General features: G+C 40.7%; 1 protein-coding gene across 4 annotated transcripts in view; it reads right to left on the reverse strand.

Moving 5' to 3' along the window:
* Nucleotides 1-5,250: 5,250 nt before the first annotated feature.
* CDK8 (cyclin dependent kinase 8) overlaps nt 5,251-18,635 on the reverse strand; it is a 69,054-nt gene continuing 55,669 nt past the window's right edge. For 2 of the 4 annotated variants that reach the window (XM_030960874.1, XM_030961131.1), the window contains 7 exons: nt 18,220-18,363; nt 16,176-16,245; nt 15,164-15,236; nt 12,802-12,899; nt 11,356-11,434; nt 11,078-11,236; nt 5,251-6,488 (listed from right to left, as the gene is read on the reverse strand). In XM_030960874.1, the coding sequence (XP_030816734.1) occupies nt 6,363-6,488; nt 11,078-11,236; nt 11,356-11,434; nt 12,802-12,899; nt 15,164-15,236; nt 16,176-16,245; nt 18,220-18,363 (749 nt within the window). In that variant the 3' untranslated portion in view covers nt 5,251-6,362. The remainder of the gene's footprint in view (nt 6,489-11,077; nt 11,237-11,355; nt 11,435-12,801; nt 12,900-15,163; nt 15,237-16,175; nt 16,246-18,219; nt 18,364-18,635) is intronic. The other 2 variants (XM_030960960.1, XM_030961046.1) reach the window with 2 other exon arrangements.

The raw sequence follows: 18,635 nt of genomic DNA on the forward strand, positions 1-18,635 counted from the left end.
ACTTGGGAAGCTGCACTCATTGATGTTTCATGGGCCTGGGCACAGCAATAAATCCCCAGGGGCTGGACACAGAAATGCAGATCCCCACAGACACTGGAAGCACCGTGAGGAACCAGGTGTTGAGTAAGGCAGCTGCAGGACGTGAGCTGGGCTCCTCCTACAGCCCATTAGATCTGCCTTCGAGCGCCCATGCTCTGCAACTTTTCAGTCGGACAGAAGGAGGTTTTCCAGCAGAGGAAGAAATGTCCCTTCTGTGGGTCCCCACAGCATCTCAGGCCATCGATGTCCTGCTGAGCCCAGGGCACCAGACCAGCCAGCCTGACTGACCAGCACATCATTGCCCACAGCCACCACCTTCCCTCCTCCCCTCAGATCCACACAGCACTGCCTGAGCCTCCCTTCTCGTCCTCCTCCTGGGGAGCTGGAGAAGCATATGATTGCATATGACAGCCTCACCTCTTCACCCATGGAGCGGGGGCTGGATGAGATCTGATCAAGCAGCTGCTCATCAGTCCTAGGTATGGTCTGTCCATCACTCAGGAGCCACAGGCTGCCCTGTGTCAGAAGTCCCCTCAGGGCTCTCCCAGCAAGGCCTGCAAAGACACTGAGGGGATTTTCAAACCGGCTGGTTCTGTCTGGTGTGCAAGTAAATTACGCAGCTGTACTGCATACCTGTGTGGCTGGTGGCAGTGGAATATATTTCAGGAGTTTATACAGGGATTTCCTGGGCTGGGACATTACATTCCTTTCACCTTTTCTTGGTCTGAAAGCAAGGTGGGGCAGAGCACCAGAGCAAAGTGGGTACAGAGGACATCAGGAGTGCTCAAGCTGTGTATGAGCCGTCTGCATTGAGCTGAGCACAGCTCAAAACAAACCCCTCCTCCCACAGGGATCATTGCTGGCACACAAATGCACGATTTATCCCCAAAGAATCCTTCTCCACAGTTTGCTGAGTATCTCCACATTCTGATCTACAGGAGCACATGGCTGAAGAAGGTGTGAAGAATGCCAAACAATATATCCTACTGTCTCTCCTGCCCAGGTAAGGGCACAAACTCACTAAGGTGGAGCTTGGCTAATGTAGGAACTTCACATGTCCTTGAGTATTCCTGAGAAACACTATAAACAGAAACATAATTTTTATTTTAAAAGGTGATCAGTAAGAGCAGCTCTCAGCACACCTGATCAGCACCTTGTGGGAAAACCAGCCAAATACTAAAGGCAACCCTGCATAAACCAGTACAGGACATGGTCAGATTTTGGCACAGTGGGTCAGAGAAGGAATGAGTTCCCATGAAAGACAGGTGCCCTTTACACCTCAGGGCAAGACAGTACCGCTGGGCCTTCTCAGTGTAACCCTGGGCCTTCCCTAAGCATCTGCTCAAGGGCTTTTCACCTCTGTCTCAGCACTCCTGTAAGCACTGTCCATACACAAATCCCTACTTCACCTCCCTGGCTCAGCCACCGTATTCTGTCTGTACCTAACGGGGCAGCAGAGAAGCGGCTGCTCTTTGCACACTCTGGGTAACACACTGCACAAATTCACAGTCCCACAAACATTAAACAAAGCTTGCTCCAAGGATATGGCAGCTTTCCCACATCCCCGGCTGAGCAAATGGAAACACTTCCCAAAAGCACATGTCGTAAAGGCTGTCCTTGGTGGTTCTGTGGGCTCAGGGCTATGTGCCAAGGTGTGCTGAGCAGCTGAAGTAACAACCACCCCTGCACCAGCCCTTCCACCACCTGCCCCAGCTCAGGGCACTACCCAGTCTACCTTGATAGGACCAGAAATGAGAGGAGACAGTTAAACTCAGGGATAATTAAACTCCTTGAGAGCCAAGGAAAGGCATCCTAATCCTGGCAGGCGGAAAAGTACTTTTCAACATCTTGTGACATGGGAGCTTTCAGAGCAGTGATGGAGCTCATCCAGATTCCCATCCTGGGCTGGAGCTGGCGTGTATCACCCCAGGGCAATGGCTTCATTAAAATCAGTGCCAGTACCCAGTTCTCCAGCACAGGATCCCTGCAAGTACAGACAGTCCTCTGGAGAAAGCTCCTGCCACCACTGAAGCCAACCACCAAAATAAAGGCTGCCTGAAATCCTTGAGGAGAGGAACTTATCACAAGAGACCTGGTGGAAACAGCAGCAGCTGTGTTTCTGTTTTGCTTTCAAAGGGTAAGCACCTTTTTCTCTCCCTATCCTACTGTTGGGAGTACAGTTTGTACATCCCATCATTCAGATGTCTGACAAATTATTTCACAGTGTTCTTTATCCATAGCTGTGACAAGCAAATTACACCGATTTAGGCTCATCTACCTTGGTCTCCAGGGAAGCTGGATATTGAACTCTCTCAGAACTGGCAGCCTGAAGCACTGTCACCACTCAGCCTGAAGGAAGATGCTGGGATGGCTTCCCTACTCAACAAAAAAAGACTGCTCTATTCAGGGGAGGAACTAAAATATGATGAAAGGAGCACCACATTACTCATTCCTTCTACAGAAATGAGGCTCATCTTATTCACAGCAACAATATTTACTCCAAATGGCAGGCGTGCAACTTCACTACTAGCTCCAAGAAATACACTAACTTTCCTTCCTGATACACACACAGTAAGTCCTATGAGATCCTGCAGGCTCCATTACCCCACTTGGTGGCAGCCAAACTGCCTAACCATGCCCATGAAATGATCAACAGGCACCACACATGAAAGGCAGAGATGACTGGTGGCCTTTCAGTAAAGCCAGAAGAGGGTGTGCCCAGCAGTGGCTTCAGAATGAAGGAATCATAGAATATCCTGAGTTGGAAGGGACTCATGAGGATCATCAAAGCCCAACTCCTGGCCCTGTACAGAACAACCCCAAAAATCACAGCACATAACTGAGAGCATTATCTAAGCACTTGAGTTCTGGCACACTTAGTGCCACGGCCATTTCTCTGGAAAACCTGTTCCACTGTCCAGTAACCTTCTGGGTAAAGAACCTTTTCCTAATATCTAGCCTAAACCTCCCCTGGAAAAAAAAAAAAAAAAAAAAAAAAAAAAGAAAACCTGAACATTGGGCATTGCTTGGGCACTACCATGGGCAACTCAGTGCGTGCACTGAGTATTTTCCTATTTACATACATATGAACAGGAAAGAACAGGACAAAACCAGTCTTCTAGTTCTTCCTTCTACGAAGGAGGGACTGCTCCTCCCACCACTAATGCTGAAACCCTCTTCAAAAGAGATCGGTGCAAAAGTTATTTATTTCTTCTAAAAGCAGCTGGGTCTTTATTTGGTATGATAAATGCAGAGCTGCCACAGGCCAGCCTTGCTGGGAGTGCCAAGGTTAAGGTGCAATAGCACATTTATCTTCACAATCAAGTTAAGCTTGTAGCCCATTTTCAACATAAGCCTACTCTAGCAAAACAATTTGTCCTTTAATCACAGCAATAAAGACAGGCTCCCAGACTCCAGCTATTTTAAATGCACTCAGATGGGTCCAGAGAATTGTTGGTGAGTAAGGAAAAGCTTTGAAGTTCTTGAATCCAGTAACAAAAGCTGAGCCATGTGAGGAAAGAGGCACGGCTGGCAGGCTGGCTGCCGCTGCCATCTCCTCACAGGAATTTGTAACTCTTCTATTAAACCCTTCTCAAAAGTGCTTTCTTCTCCTGCCCTCTCTGTAACCCTCATGTAAAAGCCCCAGCAAGAGCATAACAACAGGATTAATGTTTTTATACAGTTCAGGAAAGTAATTAGAGCCTTGCCCTCTGGATTCCTAAAGCCAGTATTAAAAAGCTTATTTGATGCAGAAGATCCCTTAAAATTATCATGAATATGATGTGATTGACCTTATCTGCAATACAGCATCATACCCTGTCTTCAAGAGAGCAAAGGTTATACCAAGCATTGAAAAACTTTTTCTTCTCAAAGTCCTAGAGAAAAAAATCTCAAGGACCTCCTAACAAATGACCAGATGACAGAGACATCAGTACGAGTCAAATATTAGGATTTGACTTCCCTGTAGGATCTGTTTTTTCATGTAATCTGCAATATATCTACTAAAATTGAGAACACAAGTGAATGAAATTGAGAGTAGCAGGCTACTCAAAATTAAATGCAGAATATGATTTAGTTTTATTATAATTATTTGATAAGCTGCATCTTTATCTCAAACACATTCTTAATAAGAAAATTAAATTCAAGCATAAACTAATGGCAAGAGCCCCTTGTGTCAACTGGATGCATTTCCTTTTGCAAAAATGAAACTGAAGCAAGCCTGCTACTTTTCAACTGCAGACATCACTTTATAGTGGTATCAAATAAAGTCTGCTATTACAGGAATAACATTATCTATTATGCATTAATATGAATATACATCAGTAGGAAAAAAAATCTGGGCCAATAGCACTTTAGAAAAAAAAAAGTTACTCTTGGCACCATCTGAGTACTTGGGAACAGTCTGGACAATACTGAACGGGCAAGCTTAAAGCCTATATATAAATTAAGAATAAAAACTGAAAATGCTTTCAATTGAAAAGCAAACCAAAAAGTTTAAGGCACTCCCACCTATACATTAATTTGTTCCGGAAACCAAGAAAAGACAGATTTTGACACCTTTTATGTCAAAATTAAGAGGGCATCATACAGTACCATAAAAGCAGTATAAATTCTGCACTCAGATTTTCTTCTTTAGTCTTAAGCCTTCTGAATACTTGAACCTGTAGTCCATCCCGTCAGGCAGTTTAATCTTCACTTCAAACATGGTTTGCCTTTCAGGCAGACTAATGATTTGGTTTTTGTTTTGCCCCCCACTGGCATCTCAGTGCATTTGGATGAATCACACCAGTTGATATTCACACCACATGAAGCACCTGCAGAAAAATTTCCTCCATGTATTGTCAAAATCACAGTATGGTATTACCTACCAAAATAAGAATGAGCTACAGAAACCTCAGAAGAACATCCAGACAGGAATGCTTCTGGATTTTGTAGATGAAAAGGAACTGTCTGATCTAGGAAATGTTGCTAGTAATAAACTCACTTTTAGAGTCTCTCCAGCACATCAGCTACATAAACAGAACAAGAGTAATGCACTTTTTTTTCTGCTGTTTAAAAGAAAAATTATCCTTCTCACCAGTTAATGGAAGCCCGCCTTGCAAGATAAATTCCTGTTGAATGCTGTTTCTCAGGACACAACCAAATATAGATGTATGGATGGAGGAGCAGGGGGTTTTCAGTGATAAAAAGAAATACAGGCAAAGGTCATAATGCAGATTTATGAAAAATAAATTTATTACATAACACCTTGTTTTAACAATGTTTGATTTTTTTTACTCAGAATACTTGTGTCATTCATGTAAAATAGTTTGATACAGTACATTGTATGTAAGTTTTTCCTCATAAACTCTAAGGCTCTCCTAACATCTTGTTCCTCTGCAGTAGGAATGGCACCCCTAAACAACGTGCGAACATTAAAAAAAAAAAAACAAACAAACTGAACAAAATTTAAAATCCACTACACCTGGTTCTCAAAAATCATGACAAAATATCTGAATGGATGCCGCACCTTTTTAGGAAATATCATTCATGCTTTTTTAATCCCAAAGCATGCTCACAAATCATTAACACCAACAGGAAAAAAAATAAAACACTGTCTATGACAATCATTTTAGTTTGTTTGCTGAACCAAACATGTTTATATCAATGACAACATACTTATGTTACTATCAAATAGCAGCTTTAATACCAGTCAAGTCATAGATTTCAAAACAAAAACAAAAACTTATGTTGGAAATAAATCTTTGGGACGCTTGTAATTGCTGGGAAAAAATGCAAACGTTTCCATGTTCTTAAAAAAATCTCATCGTAGCAATCATGTTGGTCATAAAACATCGATCTAGCTGGAAAATGAACCAACCCACAAAAGTCACTAAAAAGAAATGTCTATCAAAACTGTCTGAGAGTTACGGTTAGTTTGCTTTTTTGCCATGGTAACATATACTGTATGCTTCAAGTACCAGTTCAAAGATGTCGTGTACTATCGGTCAGATGAAGTTGTTACATCAAGAGAATTCACCACATACGACAACAAAAATGCTTGCCCCTAGCACATTTCACAGCTTCACCTGCTACAGACTGTCACTGAAAAAAATGCATCGCTCAGTCTGAACCATGTCAAGTAAACTACAGAAGTAGCATATCCACAACACAAACCGTGCTAGCACTTTCTTTTCAAGTCTAACCCCAAAACCAGGTACAAGGTGGGAGCCCCCCGGCCCCGTGGCGCTGGGACAGTGGGAGGTGTGGTTGTACAGTACATTCTGCGGCCCAAGGCGGGCTCCTGGCAGCAGCTGCGCGGCCGGTGCTGCAGCGGGTGCGGCTCAGTACCGGTGCGTCTGGTGCGAGTACTGCGGCGGCTGCTGGGAGGTAGCTGAGTACCCCATGCTGCTCTGGGGCTGCGATGTGCTTGGTCCGGGGTTGGGGTAGGCAGCATGGGGGTTGGAACGCTGCAGGGGGGGAAGACAGACACACAGCCCTTCGTAACACGGACATGGAGAGACAGTTTCACCTACTGACTCCTTTCTTCAAGAGGCACCCAGCACACACAGTCTCAAATCAGCTGCACTTCCAGGCTTTGCTCCACTTACTCTGATTACAGCAGGTAACAGACATCAGGAATACCTGATTAGAAAGTGAGAGCTGCCAGCCTTCTGCTCTCCAGCCTAATAGGAACCTTCACCCATCACAGTCAAACCTCCAGCCAACCCTCCAGATGGCTACTGTGCACCTGCACATGACACTGGGCCACCACCATTCATGACAGTGCTCTTCTCCACTTGCTCCCTTCTCCTAGCAGGAAGGTAGGCTGGGGTGGAGGTCCAGGTGAGGCATCTTACTGCTGATGAACCACACTGCCTTATTCTGGAGATTTTCACACATAGAGGATATACTCGCCACCCTTCTGTGTGACCTAGGAGTACAGGCTGAGAGCACTGTGACTGGGCTAAGGCGTCGTCTATCAGCAGCCTTTAGATGCTCAAAGGAGAGTTTAAAGACAACAGTGACATGTTCCTCAGTGGAACCAGATATTTCAGGCAAAAATGTCCTTAGATTGTGGCTTGGGAGGTTCAGGTGGGACACTGTAGGAGGGACCACCAAGGAGCCAGAACAGCACTGGAAGAATCTGCCCATAGAGTCTGTGAGGGCTCTCTCTCTATGAAGGTTTTTAAGACTCAGCTTAACAAAGCCATGCTAACCTGAGTGAGTCAGAACTAGCAACAGCCCTGCTCCAAGTGGGAGACTTGGCTAGATGGTTTCCAGAGGCCCCTTTCAACCAGCATTCCCACAATTATTTGAGTGGAGCATTCATCATTGCAAGAAGCTCTCTGCAAACCAGGAACTGCCTACTTCAATTTTAAACTAAAAGTTATTATTTACTGATCATGTGTTATAAAGGAAAGAAGGACTGCCTGTGAGAATTTCAGTAAGTATCTGACCACTCAGTAGCATTTAACATTTCAATAAATTAACACAATTTCGGTACAATACTGCGCTGGTTTACATCCACATTAAGGTTTACACGCCCTCACAAACTTTGGAGCATTTAGAAACTGTGTAGCTTCTGAATTCTTGATATCACAGGACATAGTACTTTTTCAGGAAAAGCTGCTTCTAAAAGAGGTCTGGAAACTTCTATAAAGTAACTATTCCAGGACTAGGACATTACTACTAAGACCTGAATAGGAAAAAACTGTGGTGAACCAACACCCTGAGAGAAAGTAAAACATTAAGTCACAACTAAAAACAAAACCCCCAATTTCTCCATGTACAGCATTTAGAACAGAAGCTACATCCAGGAAGCTGAGATGATGGCAGAAATAAAAAAGGCATACTCTACTTGTTAACACACACTCATGGGACTGAGCTAACACCTCTAGAGAAAAGGGGGAGAAATGGCTGGACCAGCACTTAATGTCAGGGAGAACAAACCAGCACTGCTGATCCACACCATTAGCACAGCGAACTTTGTTGACATTTGCCTTCAGCCTTGAGAGAAGGACTAAGTCCCTCAGCAACAGAAGGGTCACAGCTCTGGGTCACCCTTATCCATGTTACAAATACAGGATGTACTTCAAAGAGCAAAAGTCTTGAACATTGGTTTTGCCCATGTGTGGCTCCTGTGTGTAGGAAACCATCACAAGTTTAACCATTTAAAACCGACCACTCATTTCAGTTGTAAAACACTCCCTGCATCCTGACTTCTAAAACAGATCTTATTTTAAGATAGAGGCAATGAAAAATCAGATGAGAACTTCATGACACTCAGAGCAACAAATGGCTTTTGTTTAAGAAAAAAAGTAAATATCCAATCCTTTCTAAATACCATTAAGCACCCAGAGGGTTATCCCAAGCAAAAGCTCAGGGTAGTGGAATTGCTCCAGCCTGCTTAATCACATTGCCTTTGGGAGCGTCACATTGCAGATTTAAACAAGGAGGCAAGTCTGTGTGCCATGTGTCTACTATTTTTATGCATGGCAGAAAAGGATATGAGGTCAATGTGCCCTGCAGAGAGTAATTTGACTTCTGAGTGAATGCAGAAACTGTCTTAGTGTGCCTTGCCCAGGAGATGGCAATCCTTCTTCACAAGCTTTATATGGGGAATTTGAGCAAATCAAATGAAGAACAAAGGAACAGGTGTTTGATTAAAACAGAGGGCTGTATTGTAATGTTTGTTTTCCCTCTCCTCAAGCTGCTGGATCAGAAGCAAAAAATGTGAGGAATTTTTTCAGGGAGACCTGAAACCATCAGTGGAAACTCTTAACTGCTTTTGTTCTAGTGCTGGCAAGTTCAGGTCTCCTCTCTTTGATTCTCATGTTTTCCAGACACCTTAATCAGAACAAATCTACTGACTGCCTCTTGCAAGGCTAGGGGGAAAAGGATGTATTTTTTTGAAAACCAGGCATTTTTCCTCCTAGAGAGACAGCAGAAAGACTGGTCAGGAGTAGTCAAGTTAGCAGTAAGAGCTCCTGAAAAGCAGCAGTTATCATTATCTTAAGGGAGTAGTATTCTGAAATTTCATTTGTCAACAAGGGCTGCCCCCAGCTGTAATCCCAGGATGGAGATCTGTGAGTACAAAAATTCTGATGAGCATGAACTGAAAACAAACCAATGCCAACTCCGGCCAAGCAATTTGATTCCTCTGACTTGTCAGCCAGCAAACCTCAGCTCTGGCCCACAGAACTAGGAGCTGAAGTTTGTTCAAAATGCCCCAATGCAGCAGCAAAATGAGGTGAAGGGCATGTAAATAGGGCATGTAAATGGGGCTCCCTGACACAGTACACACAACCTCTGAATCAACCTCCTTAGATGTGTGACTCCACCCAAGGGCAAGATTAAGAAAGTTACAGCTGCATTTCCCTTCTGCTCTGTATGTGTGTTTTTAAGAAGTAGAAGAAAGAGCCAATTAAAAGGCCAAAACAGCAACTGACTGCAGCTTGCCAGATTGAAAGGGATGAAATGCCTGTAAGAGTGCCTGTGATGGATAATCCTACTAAAAGATAGATGACATTTATACTTAGAGGCACCCCACCCTGCAGAACTATAGTTAAGGCTCACCACTGTCTCAAACAGCTCTAAAAATGTATATTGTTCAAAGAGAATGACTTGCAAACTGATGTGTTATTGATGTCCTGGGATAAACTGAATAAAGGCACTTGGGGACTACATGAAGAGTCTCACAATAAAGCTCCTGAAAATGATCTTATTTTACATTTTTGTAGTCCTTTCAAGTTTTGGCCAATGCTGAGCATACACAGATTTAGGTAAGGATGAAGGTGATGCCCCCAGGCAGCTTCTGAGGCTATCTGGTACTCTGAGGAACAAACTCTGAAACACAAGATTTCAAAGCCCATTGGTGGTTCATGGAGAAGCTGTATCAGACTGAAAGGCAAGACTGAAAGTTGCAGCAGCAGCTTTACTCTGTTTTTAACTCTCCCTTATGTTTTGCTACAGACTGTAAGCCCAGCTAAGTGGGTTTCCATTATCAGGGTCTCACATTTAGATATCAACCTTTAAAACTGAAAATATTGCCAGTAGTTTCCAACTTCCCCATCTTTTGATTTCATCCAAGACTGTCCAGCCACCTGTACCATGCATTCCATGTGAACCAGTATGCAACGGTCAGTTCCTGCAGGCAAAACTCAAACACTTCCAGCAGCATGCCTCCTCTTGAAACCCCCTATTCCCTAGGCTTGCAAAAATCTGCAGTTCGCTAACTGCTCCTGTGAATCATTTGAAGTCTTCCCTGCTCCTCTTTTGTAACTTCTAAGCTTGTATTAACTAAAGGTTCTGTCCTTAACTCTCTTCTCCCCCATCTCCAGTAGTAGCCTTATCCAAACCCAAAAACTCAGGTATCATTTGCTGGGATCACAAAGATATTCTTATACTCCAGGCTCTGATTCTTAATGTCTGACCACAAGCTCAAATGCAGGAAGGCCAGAACACATTTTTCATGTTTTCCTCAAGTGCTTTTTCCCAATGCACTGCCTCATCTTCCTCACTCATTGACTGCCACCACCTCACCGGTCTTCAGATCTGCAATATTTGGCTTACTCAACCTGGAATCTCCCTTGATCTTCAAAAGAGATTATATGACAGCATCATGCCAAGTCTTTATTTGTCATCCAAAATACTGTTTCCACATCCATTAACCCAACTAAAACACTTGTTCAGATTCTTATTTCACAGCTTTTTTACTGCTACATCCTCTGCCTCCTACCATTGCATGTTTGTTCAAGCAAGAAATGGCATTTTTAGGTGATACAGAAGACGGCGTAAAAGGTTCCTGGTCCATTACCATTCCCTAATATGAAGGTGATAATTAATAATTCTAATAATGTCTGATCCTAATTTCCTAACTGCTAACCTAAAGAACATCAGGATATCAACAAATCATCAACTAAATGAATCTGAAAAAAAAATATGCCAAAAAGTAACAATCAATACAGTGACATTTACAAAATTACTTTTTTAGTTTGAAGATATACTGCTCTAAACATGAAAAACAAATACACAATATGTGAATAAAACAAAATACCTGATAGTCTGAGGTCATAATAAGTCCACCTGAGGTAGTGGTAGGAGGAACAACTCTCACTTTTTTCAGTGGGGGTCCCTGTGTGTGACTGTTGTCTTGGTTCCCTGGATGACCAGTTCCATTAGTATGGTTATTGCCCTGCTGCTGCTGCTGGTTCTTCTCAATTGTTTAAACACAAAGAAAAATTTCAACTCAAAAGCAGTACATGAAATAACATAAAATCAGGAAATAGTGTAAAAGCCAGTGAAACATGATGATACTGTTCTTCTAGTACTTACTTTGTCTCCTTTATCATCTGGTTCTTCTTCTGTTAAAAATTCTCGTTTTGGGTAAGGGATTTGACAACCTGCAAAAACACTGTCCCCCAAAAAAGTCTATTTATCACTGTATTGGAACAGAAGGGTAAGACCTGTAAGATTCACACTTTACCCATGATAGTGTTTCAAGCTGCCTAAGCCATCCTTTCATACTTGTAACTAAGGGAGAGGTTTTCCCTGTCTGACTATCACCATATTCTAAACTTTGCAAAAACATATTCACATTTGATTTTAACATTCATTTCTCTCTTATACACTAACTTAAGCTCTCAGTAATTTTTTTTGTTGGTTAGAAAGCTCCATCACTTGTTAGGTATCTACAAGGACACAAAGAGCTATCTCACTATAGCTATTGTGTAATTCACAGTCTCAGGACTAACTAAAAATACTCCTGGAAACTCCACTGACTATTAAAAAAAACACCTCAAAAAAAGTTTAAAAGTAACTAGAAATTTCACCTATCAACTCATATCTCACAGTCCACATGGATTTGCTACTTCTAGCGCAAGCTAATATTTACCTGCACTTCACCAGGAGAATGTATTTATAATAAAGTCTCTGTACACCTGTTAGCAATACTCATTGTGCATTCACATTAAAAAGTCAACCTAAATTTGAGAAAAAAGTCAAACACTATCCTAAAAGCAGTTTGTGCAACAGGCAATCATTCACATGACTTTAAATCACAGAGACAGTTCAGGAAATGCTATAAATAATCCAGCAGGCTTTAGTGAAATAATTTAATTTTTAATTAATTCCTTTTAAGTATACATATTTTATAAATTCTTCCCTACATAAGGGTAGAGAATCACAGACAGGATGTACTAATAGCTTTCCTAAAAGGGTGTACAGCCATGCTCTCTGGCTAGCCTTTTGGAAGAAGGGCTTAATTTTTAATGAAATCATTCACTGTCCATAAATTTTTCCCCTTTTGTAAATCCGCCTATGCAAACAAAAAAGAGGAGTGTCTACAGAAAATGGATTTGAGTTGTTAAGGATGACAGCACAGAGACACAGACTTGACTTTCCCCACCCGGTGAATTTACAACAAAGGCTAAGACAAAAATGTAAACTAATTAGAGACTGTCATCTGGCATTCTGAGGCAGAGAAGCGGACCTGCGGGCACTTAGCAGTTGTCTAGCAAGATCTGTAGCATGCATAATCAACCTGTCAGTGAGTAACAAGATTAGTGCTGCAACTAATAGGATCAAAGTTCCATAAAGCAAGAGATTAATAAAAATGCTACTTAATTTTAAAAACCACAAATGGTGTTTTAGTGGTTATAGCTTTCTTCGGTTGTTAGCCAGTATTTAGCTCAAAATTCACAAACATACTTAGGGCAGAGAGAAGGCACAGCTCTAAAGCATCTCTGAATGCACTTATAGGTTAATAAACTGACCACTTACTCGGACGTGGGAAGAGGATCTTCCAAGAAGTAAGGATCCTGCATAGCCTGTTCTGAGGTAATTCTCTTTATTGGATCCATAGTGAGCAATTTCTGAAGCTGAAAAGAAAAAAAAAAAAAAAAAAAAAAACACCTTTACATTACCAAAACCATTTATAGAAACTTCACTGTATTCCTGAAAGTTAGGACGATACAAATGTGTCTGAATTCAAAAATCTAACCAAAATGGCATAACCATATTCTTCTCTCCTGTTAAAACAGTAACTTCATTTCCTATCAAGGGACACCTATTTTCACTTGCAAAGCCCAGGACACTCAGTTCCAGTCACAAGTGTTCTATCAAAACCTTTCAAAAAGTTTCCACAATGTACTAGCACCTTTAATCACAAAATAATTTGGGTTGGAAGGGCCCTTTCAAGGTCAGTTAGTCCAGCCCCCTGCCATGGGCAGGGACACTTTTAACTAAACTAGGTTACTAAGAGCCCTGTCCAGCCTGACCTTGAACACTTCCAATGATGGGGCATCCTGAACTTTGTGCAACAGGTTCCAGTGCCTCATCACTCTCTGAATAAAGAATTTCTTCCTAATGTCCAATCCAAATCTACCTTCTTTCATTAGAAAGCCATTATCTCTTGTTCTATCAAAAGAACGTTCCTCTCCAGCTCTCTTGGAGACCCCCTTCCAAGTACTGAAAGGTGTTATAAGGTCTCATGGGAGCCTTCTCTTCTCCAGGCTGAACAAGCCCTGCTGCCTCAGCCTGTCTTCAGAGGAGAGGTGTTCCAAACCTCTGATCACCTTTATGGCCCTCCTCTGGACACAGCACCCTAGATGAGGCCTTGTGAACTAGGAACACCAGACCATAACTATTTTATTTAGCTCTAGTGCTGAGTTGCAGTGATGCATTCTTAAACTACGTGGTTTTTATTCAAAAAGTCTGCTGTACATGCAGATACTTCTCTCCATCCACTCTGGCAGCTGTGTGGAATACAGCTGTGCTGGACAAGCCACATGAGATAACCTTCAGATACCACACAGAAAAATAGAGAGTTTTCATGTTTCAACATGACAACAAAGTGTCCAAAGCAAAACTACACCATGACATATCGTCAAAGACTTTAAAACAAATGCTTCACTTTTAACCTGCAGTGGGTATTTTTAAACAAGAAAATACACATGTAAATAAAATTAATTTACATTTCCTACTCATGCCTTTTATAGGATTCATACATTCACCTTAAAAAGATCCAGTGTCATGATCTAAGTCTGAACTGGTCATCTCCTTTCACTAGGAGAAATTCATAACTGCATGTGAAAATTCATAACTGCATTGCAAATCTCCATACTTCAAAAGCTGAGGTTGAGAAAGTACATTTCCCTCCTCAGCCTTCAGTTTTGACAGCATGGTTAAGAACTTGATAACTATGAATTACCACGATCAATTCAGTTTTGTTTTTCACATCATCCACAAGAACTCACAGCTCTCTGAGTCTACATGAAGTTTTTACAGAATAGCACGTTGAACAAGCCAACTCTTACTCTCTCAAAAAGCATTGCCAAGAGCCAGAAAAGGAAAAGGCAAAACATGACAAAGAGCTGCCAACACACTGAAAAACACGAATAAAAAGCACTGCAAAATACTAGCATCATTTGTGGTGATTGAATTCTAGAGCTGTCCAACACAGGATGACAAGTCTTGGTCATGATCAGCCATACAAAAAGAAATCAAAATGATTGTGCAACCGTTATCCACCCAAGGAATCAAAACTTTGGTTCTGCCCCCTTGTACAGATGCCACACAGAAGTGAACCTTCTAGATATTATCACAAATATTTTCTATATTAATAACTTCTTGATGTAAAGATCATCTGACTAAATGACACAATAAAAATGCAGTAAACTTCATACATCATCAATTAATGGGACAATCACTACAGTTTATATGGACCAAAGGAACCATATGGATGATCAAAAAATCAGTCATACAGGAATTTTTAAAAGTAAAAGTAAACTATTGAAAGTATGCAAAGCAGCAAAATGACTAATGAAAAAAACAAAACCGCAGCAACACTGCAAATATAACTACAGGCTAACACGACTATAACATGACTTAAAGAACAAAACCTTCAAAATGACTTGATACTGAACCTAATCTGGTGAATGGACACTCAGAATCATTTTATCAATGTGAGAAGGTATTTCATCAATGTGAGAAGATAGTGATTTTGCAATTTTCAGACTGCAGAGTATCAGTTATTCCTAACTTTATTTATAAAGTTAGTTACATTGGACTTGACACTAGCTCAACACTTACTTGAAACAACTGTAACATATAGAAGGGATTTTTTATGTCTGCAGGAACTTACCAAGTGGAATGCCTTACTATCTGGTTTAACTTTGTGTTTTTCCATATATTTGATAAGGCTGCAGTTGGTATACCTAGAAAAGTAAACAGAAGTGGTATTTCTAATATGCAAAACATTGATACTGCAAAGTTTTCCTGGTAGTCACAAAACATATTAATAAGAACAGTTTAGTCTCCTGCAAATCCAATAAGCAGGGAAAAACCACAACTATCAACACCAGAGATTGCTTAAGAATGAGAACTGCAGAAAGGCATGTTTCCCTCACATCCTCATAAAAGCATATCATACCCACACAAAAAGCACACTTCGAACCCAGAGTGTGCAGACAGCAAACTATCAACTAGATTTAAACTGCCTGGTAGCAATTTTACTACTATACTGTATTTAATTTTTGAAGAGAAGCTCAAAAAAAAAGGTTTCTAAATGGTTGCAATAACCTGGCAGATGCAAGAAGTGCATGTAACTATACAGCCCCAAATGCCTCAGCACAGAAATCAGGCAATGGGGTGGTATTTTAAGTGCAGGTATTAGCCTATGGCAACGTGACAGCAAAGCTGAAGGGGATTTTCTTCTTTAGTCACTGTAAGCTACCCTAGACACCAAACCTGACAATGATACTCACTGTTTGCTAGGAAATGGTAAAAGGTTACCAGACCCCTTTTAAGCAGCTATTACCGAAAATCACTGCCAGTACCACAGATTTGGGAACAGCTGTGCTTTGCCACACTGTGCTTTGCAAACTTGAGCTACATGGGGTCTTACTGGCATCACCGGTTTCACAGCTGCCACCTTACCCTTACAGACTCTGGCTACTCTTCTGATCCACACCACCCCAACAGGCCAAGTCCACCACTATGAAACAACTTTATTTTTCATTTTTCACAATCTAAGTCATAACAATTTCATAGTCCTTGTTTGGCATCATCATAGAAAACAACTCAAACTGCAAGAAATTTAGTGTAGCAAAGAGATGTAAAATATGCTTTATCAAGAAAGCTCAACCCAGACTTACGTGTTTCTCCGGAAATCTTTCATTAAGGTTGAATGTTCTGGCATCTTTTTTATGTCTTCCCAATCTTTATCTGCAAAGCAATATTAGTTATTTTTTTCCCTTTCTCTCTGAGTAAAACAAAGCATTTCCAGGTATCTCCACAGCCTTGATATTTGCTCATTTAAATTCTACTTCTCTAATGTTGTAGTTACTTATGCCTTTGTACTCCCTGGCTCCTACTCCTTCATCATCTCTTCGCAATAAATCATACCAACACCTAAGAGGCTCCAGCTGGGTGCTGATTAACCCAAGAATTCGAAAAAAAGATGCCAGCTAGAGTGGCCAAAAAACAATGCTGAAGAAAAACACGTTAGGCCTTGAGCTTGACCACTTCAGGACCGTTATTTAATTTATTTAGACACAGCTGTGATCTCAGGACAGGAGTACACAGGACTCCAGCAAACCCTGTCTTCTTCTAAGGGATTCTCTGTTCTGACAGCACTTTTAGTTACAGGAAACTGCCCAGAGGTACTTCAGCAAAGTAAAATATACAGTTATTAAACAAAAAGTTAAGAAAAAGTAAAGTTGCACATTCAAAATGAAGAATAATTCACCTCAATGTAGACCAAGGCCAAAATGGATTTTAAAATAAAACAAAAGACTCACTACCAGCACCTAACCTCAAATGTCTTAAGCTCCAACTCTTGAAAAGGCTCTGTGGGCAACTAATTTGGTTCAATTAAAATCTTTACTAAGTCTGATCACTACTGCAGAAAAGCGAGTTTAAAAGCACTGAATAAATAAATAAGATATAATTACTTAATTATTGCTTAGTTAAAAAAAATACTCTCCTCTTTCCTATCCCATAGACATGAGAAACTATTTCAGATATGGCAAGTGTCAATTAAAATGCAAAAAACTGCTGCAACTGAATGAAAAGCATTTCTTGATAAAAACCAAAGAACTCCAAAGGTCAAACACAGACCATTAGAAAGGATTCATTAACCCAATCAGAAAACCAAAATGAGAGTGTGATCTACTTACATAAGCTATACAGAACCAATGTAAAACCCAAATGAACTAAGAAAAGTATAAAAGGGTAAAATTCTAGCTCAAAAGCAGAAGGGGACAGTATTGCTTGAAGAAGCAAAACTACGGAGACAATATGCAAAGGCAACATTTCCGTGAATCTCATAGAGCAGTACAGAAGCAATGAAGCACATACACACAAGAAAAGGCAAAAGCAAAAATAAGAGCATGTTTAATAACAAAATTCTAGAACCAACACAAACATATAGACCACAAAAGTCATGTGAAAGGAAGAGGCAAGTTCAGGAAAAAAAAAACCCAAACAATTAACAGTGGAGCAGGGAACACAAGCAGTGAGGAGAAAGATAAACAAGGTTTAAAACAAAAATAAGGCCTCTGTTACTCTGACACCTGCAATCATGTGAACACTAGAAAACAAAGTATTAACTGAAGAAGCAAGGCAGACGGCATAAAAACAAAGTGTGACTAACACTGAGGGGAAAATGCAACAAGTGATATCCCCACTAATTTGTTTTGGTTCATACAACCAGTTCTTTCTTCCTGTTTGGCATAAAGAAATTTTTTCTATACCACCAGCTTTCTACCACGTGGCGGGGGGGATCAATACCCTCCATTACTTCCAAATGCTACATTTAATTTGGCATGAACTAAACAAATGCACAATATTCACTAAATATATTTTTTTGGCTTGGTTTCATAAATCATCAGTCACCTTGCAAATCAATAATCAGTACTGAAGCAATGTAGAAATATTCCTTCTCATTTTTAATCACCCAGCATTAAATACAATCTTTTAAAATAATAAAGCATTGGTACATGTATACACAAAGATAACCCAATCATCAATAAAAGGGAAAATACCTAATTTGACCATTGGATTCTAGATTTATAGCTCATGAAACAAAGATGGTGTTTGAACAGCTTTGCTGCTTTGATCAGCTGCCACCTTCATATGCAAAGAAAGCAATATGGATATCTTTCTTTGAACAGCAGTGATAAAAAATACGGTATGTACCTGCAGGAAATCCCATTACATTGAATATTCTGTCCAGCTGGTCATGGTGATAAGGATTACTAGTTTTGATATCTTCTTGTCGACAATGGAATATTGGCTCTGATGTTAGCAGCTCTGCAAATATACACCCTATGGCCCAAATATCTTTAAAAAAGGAGAACAGAAATAAAAAGAACAACAAATGAATCTTTCCAAAACCATCTGGATGAGGCAGAATGTTAGTGTTTAGCTTATCAGAGATAAGGTCAAGATTCTATTGCAGAAGTGAAATACTTCCTCAACTTTTTCTTTTAGCTTTGAATGGAGGTACCCAATTCAGAAACTACACAGGAGCTGAGAGAATAGCATATGAGTTTTTGTGGGGTTTCTGAAGTGTAGTTACAATTTTACATTGTAAAAAATTATTCTGGTTAAGA

Source organism: Camarhynchus parvulus, chromosome 1 (genome assembly GCF_901933205.1).
Source record: "Camarhynchus parvulus chromosome 1, STF_HiC, whole genome shotgun sequence".
Taxonomy (NCBI): domain Eukaryota; kingdom Metazoa; phylum Chordata; class Aves; order Passeriformes; family Thraupidae; genus Camarhynchus; species Camarhynchus parvulus.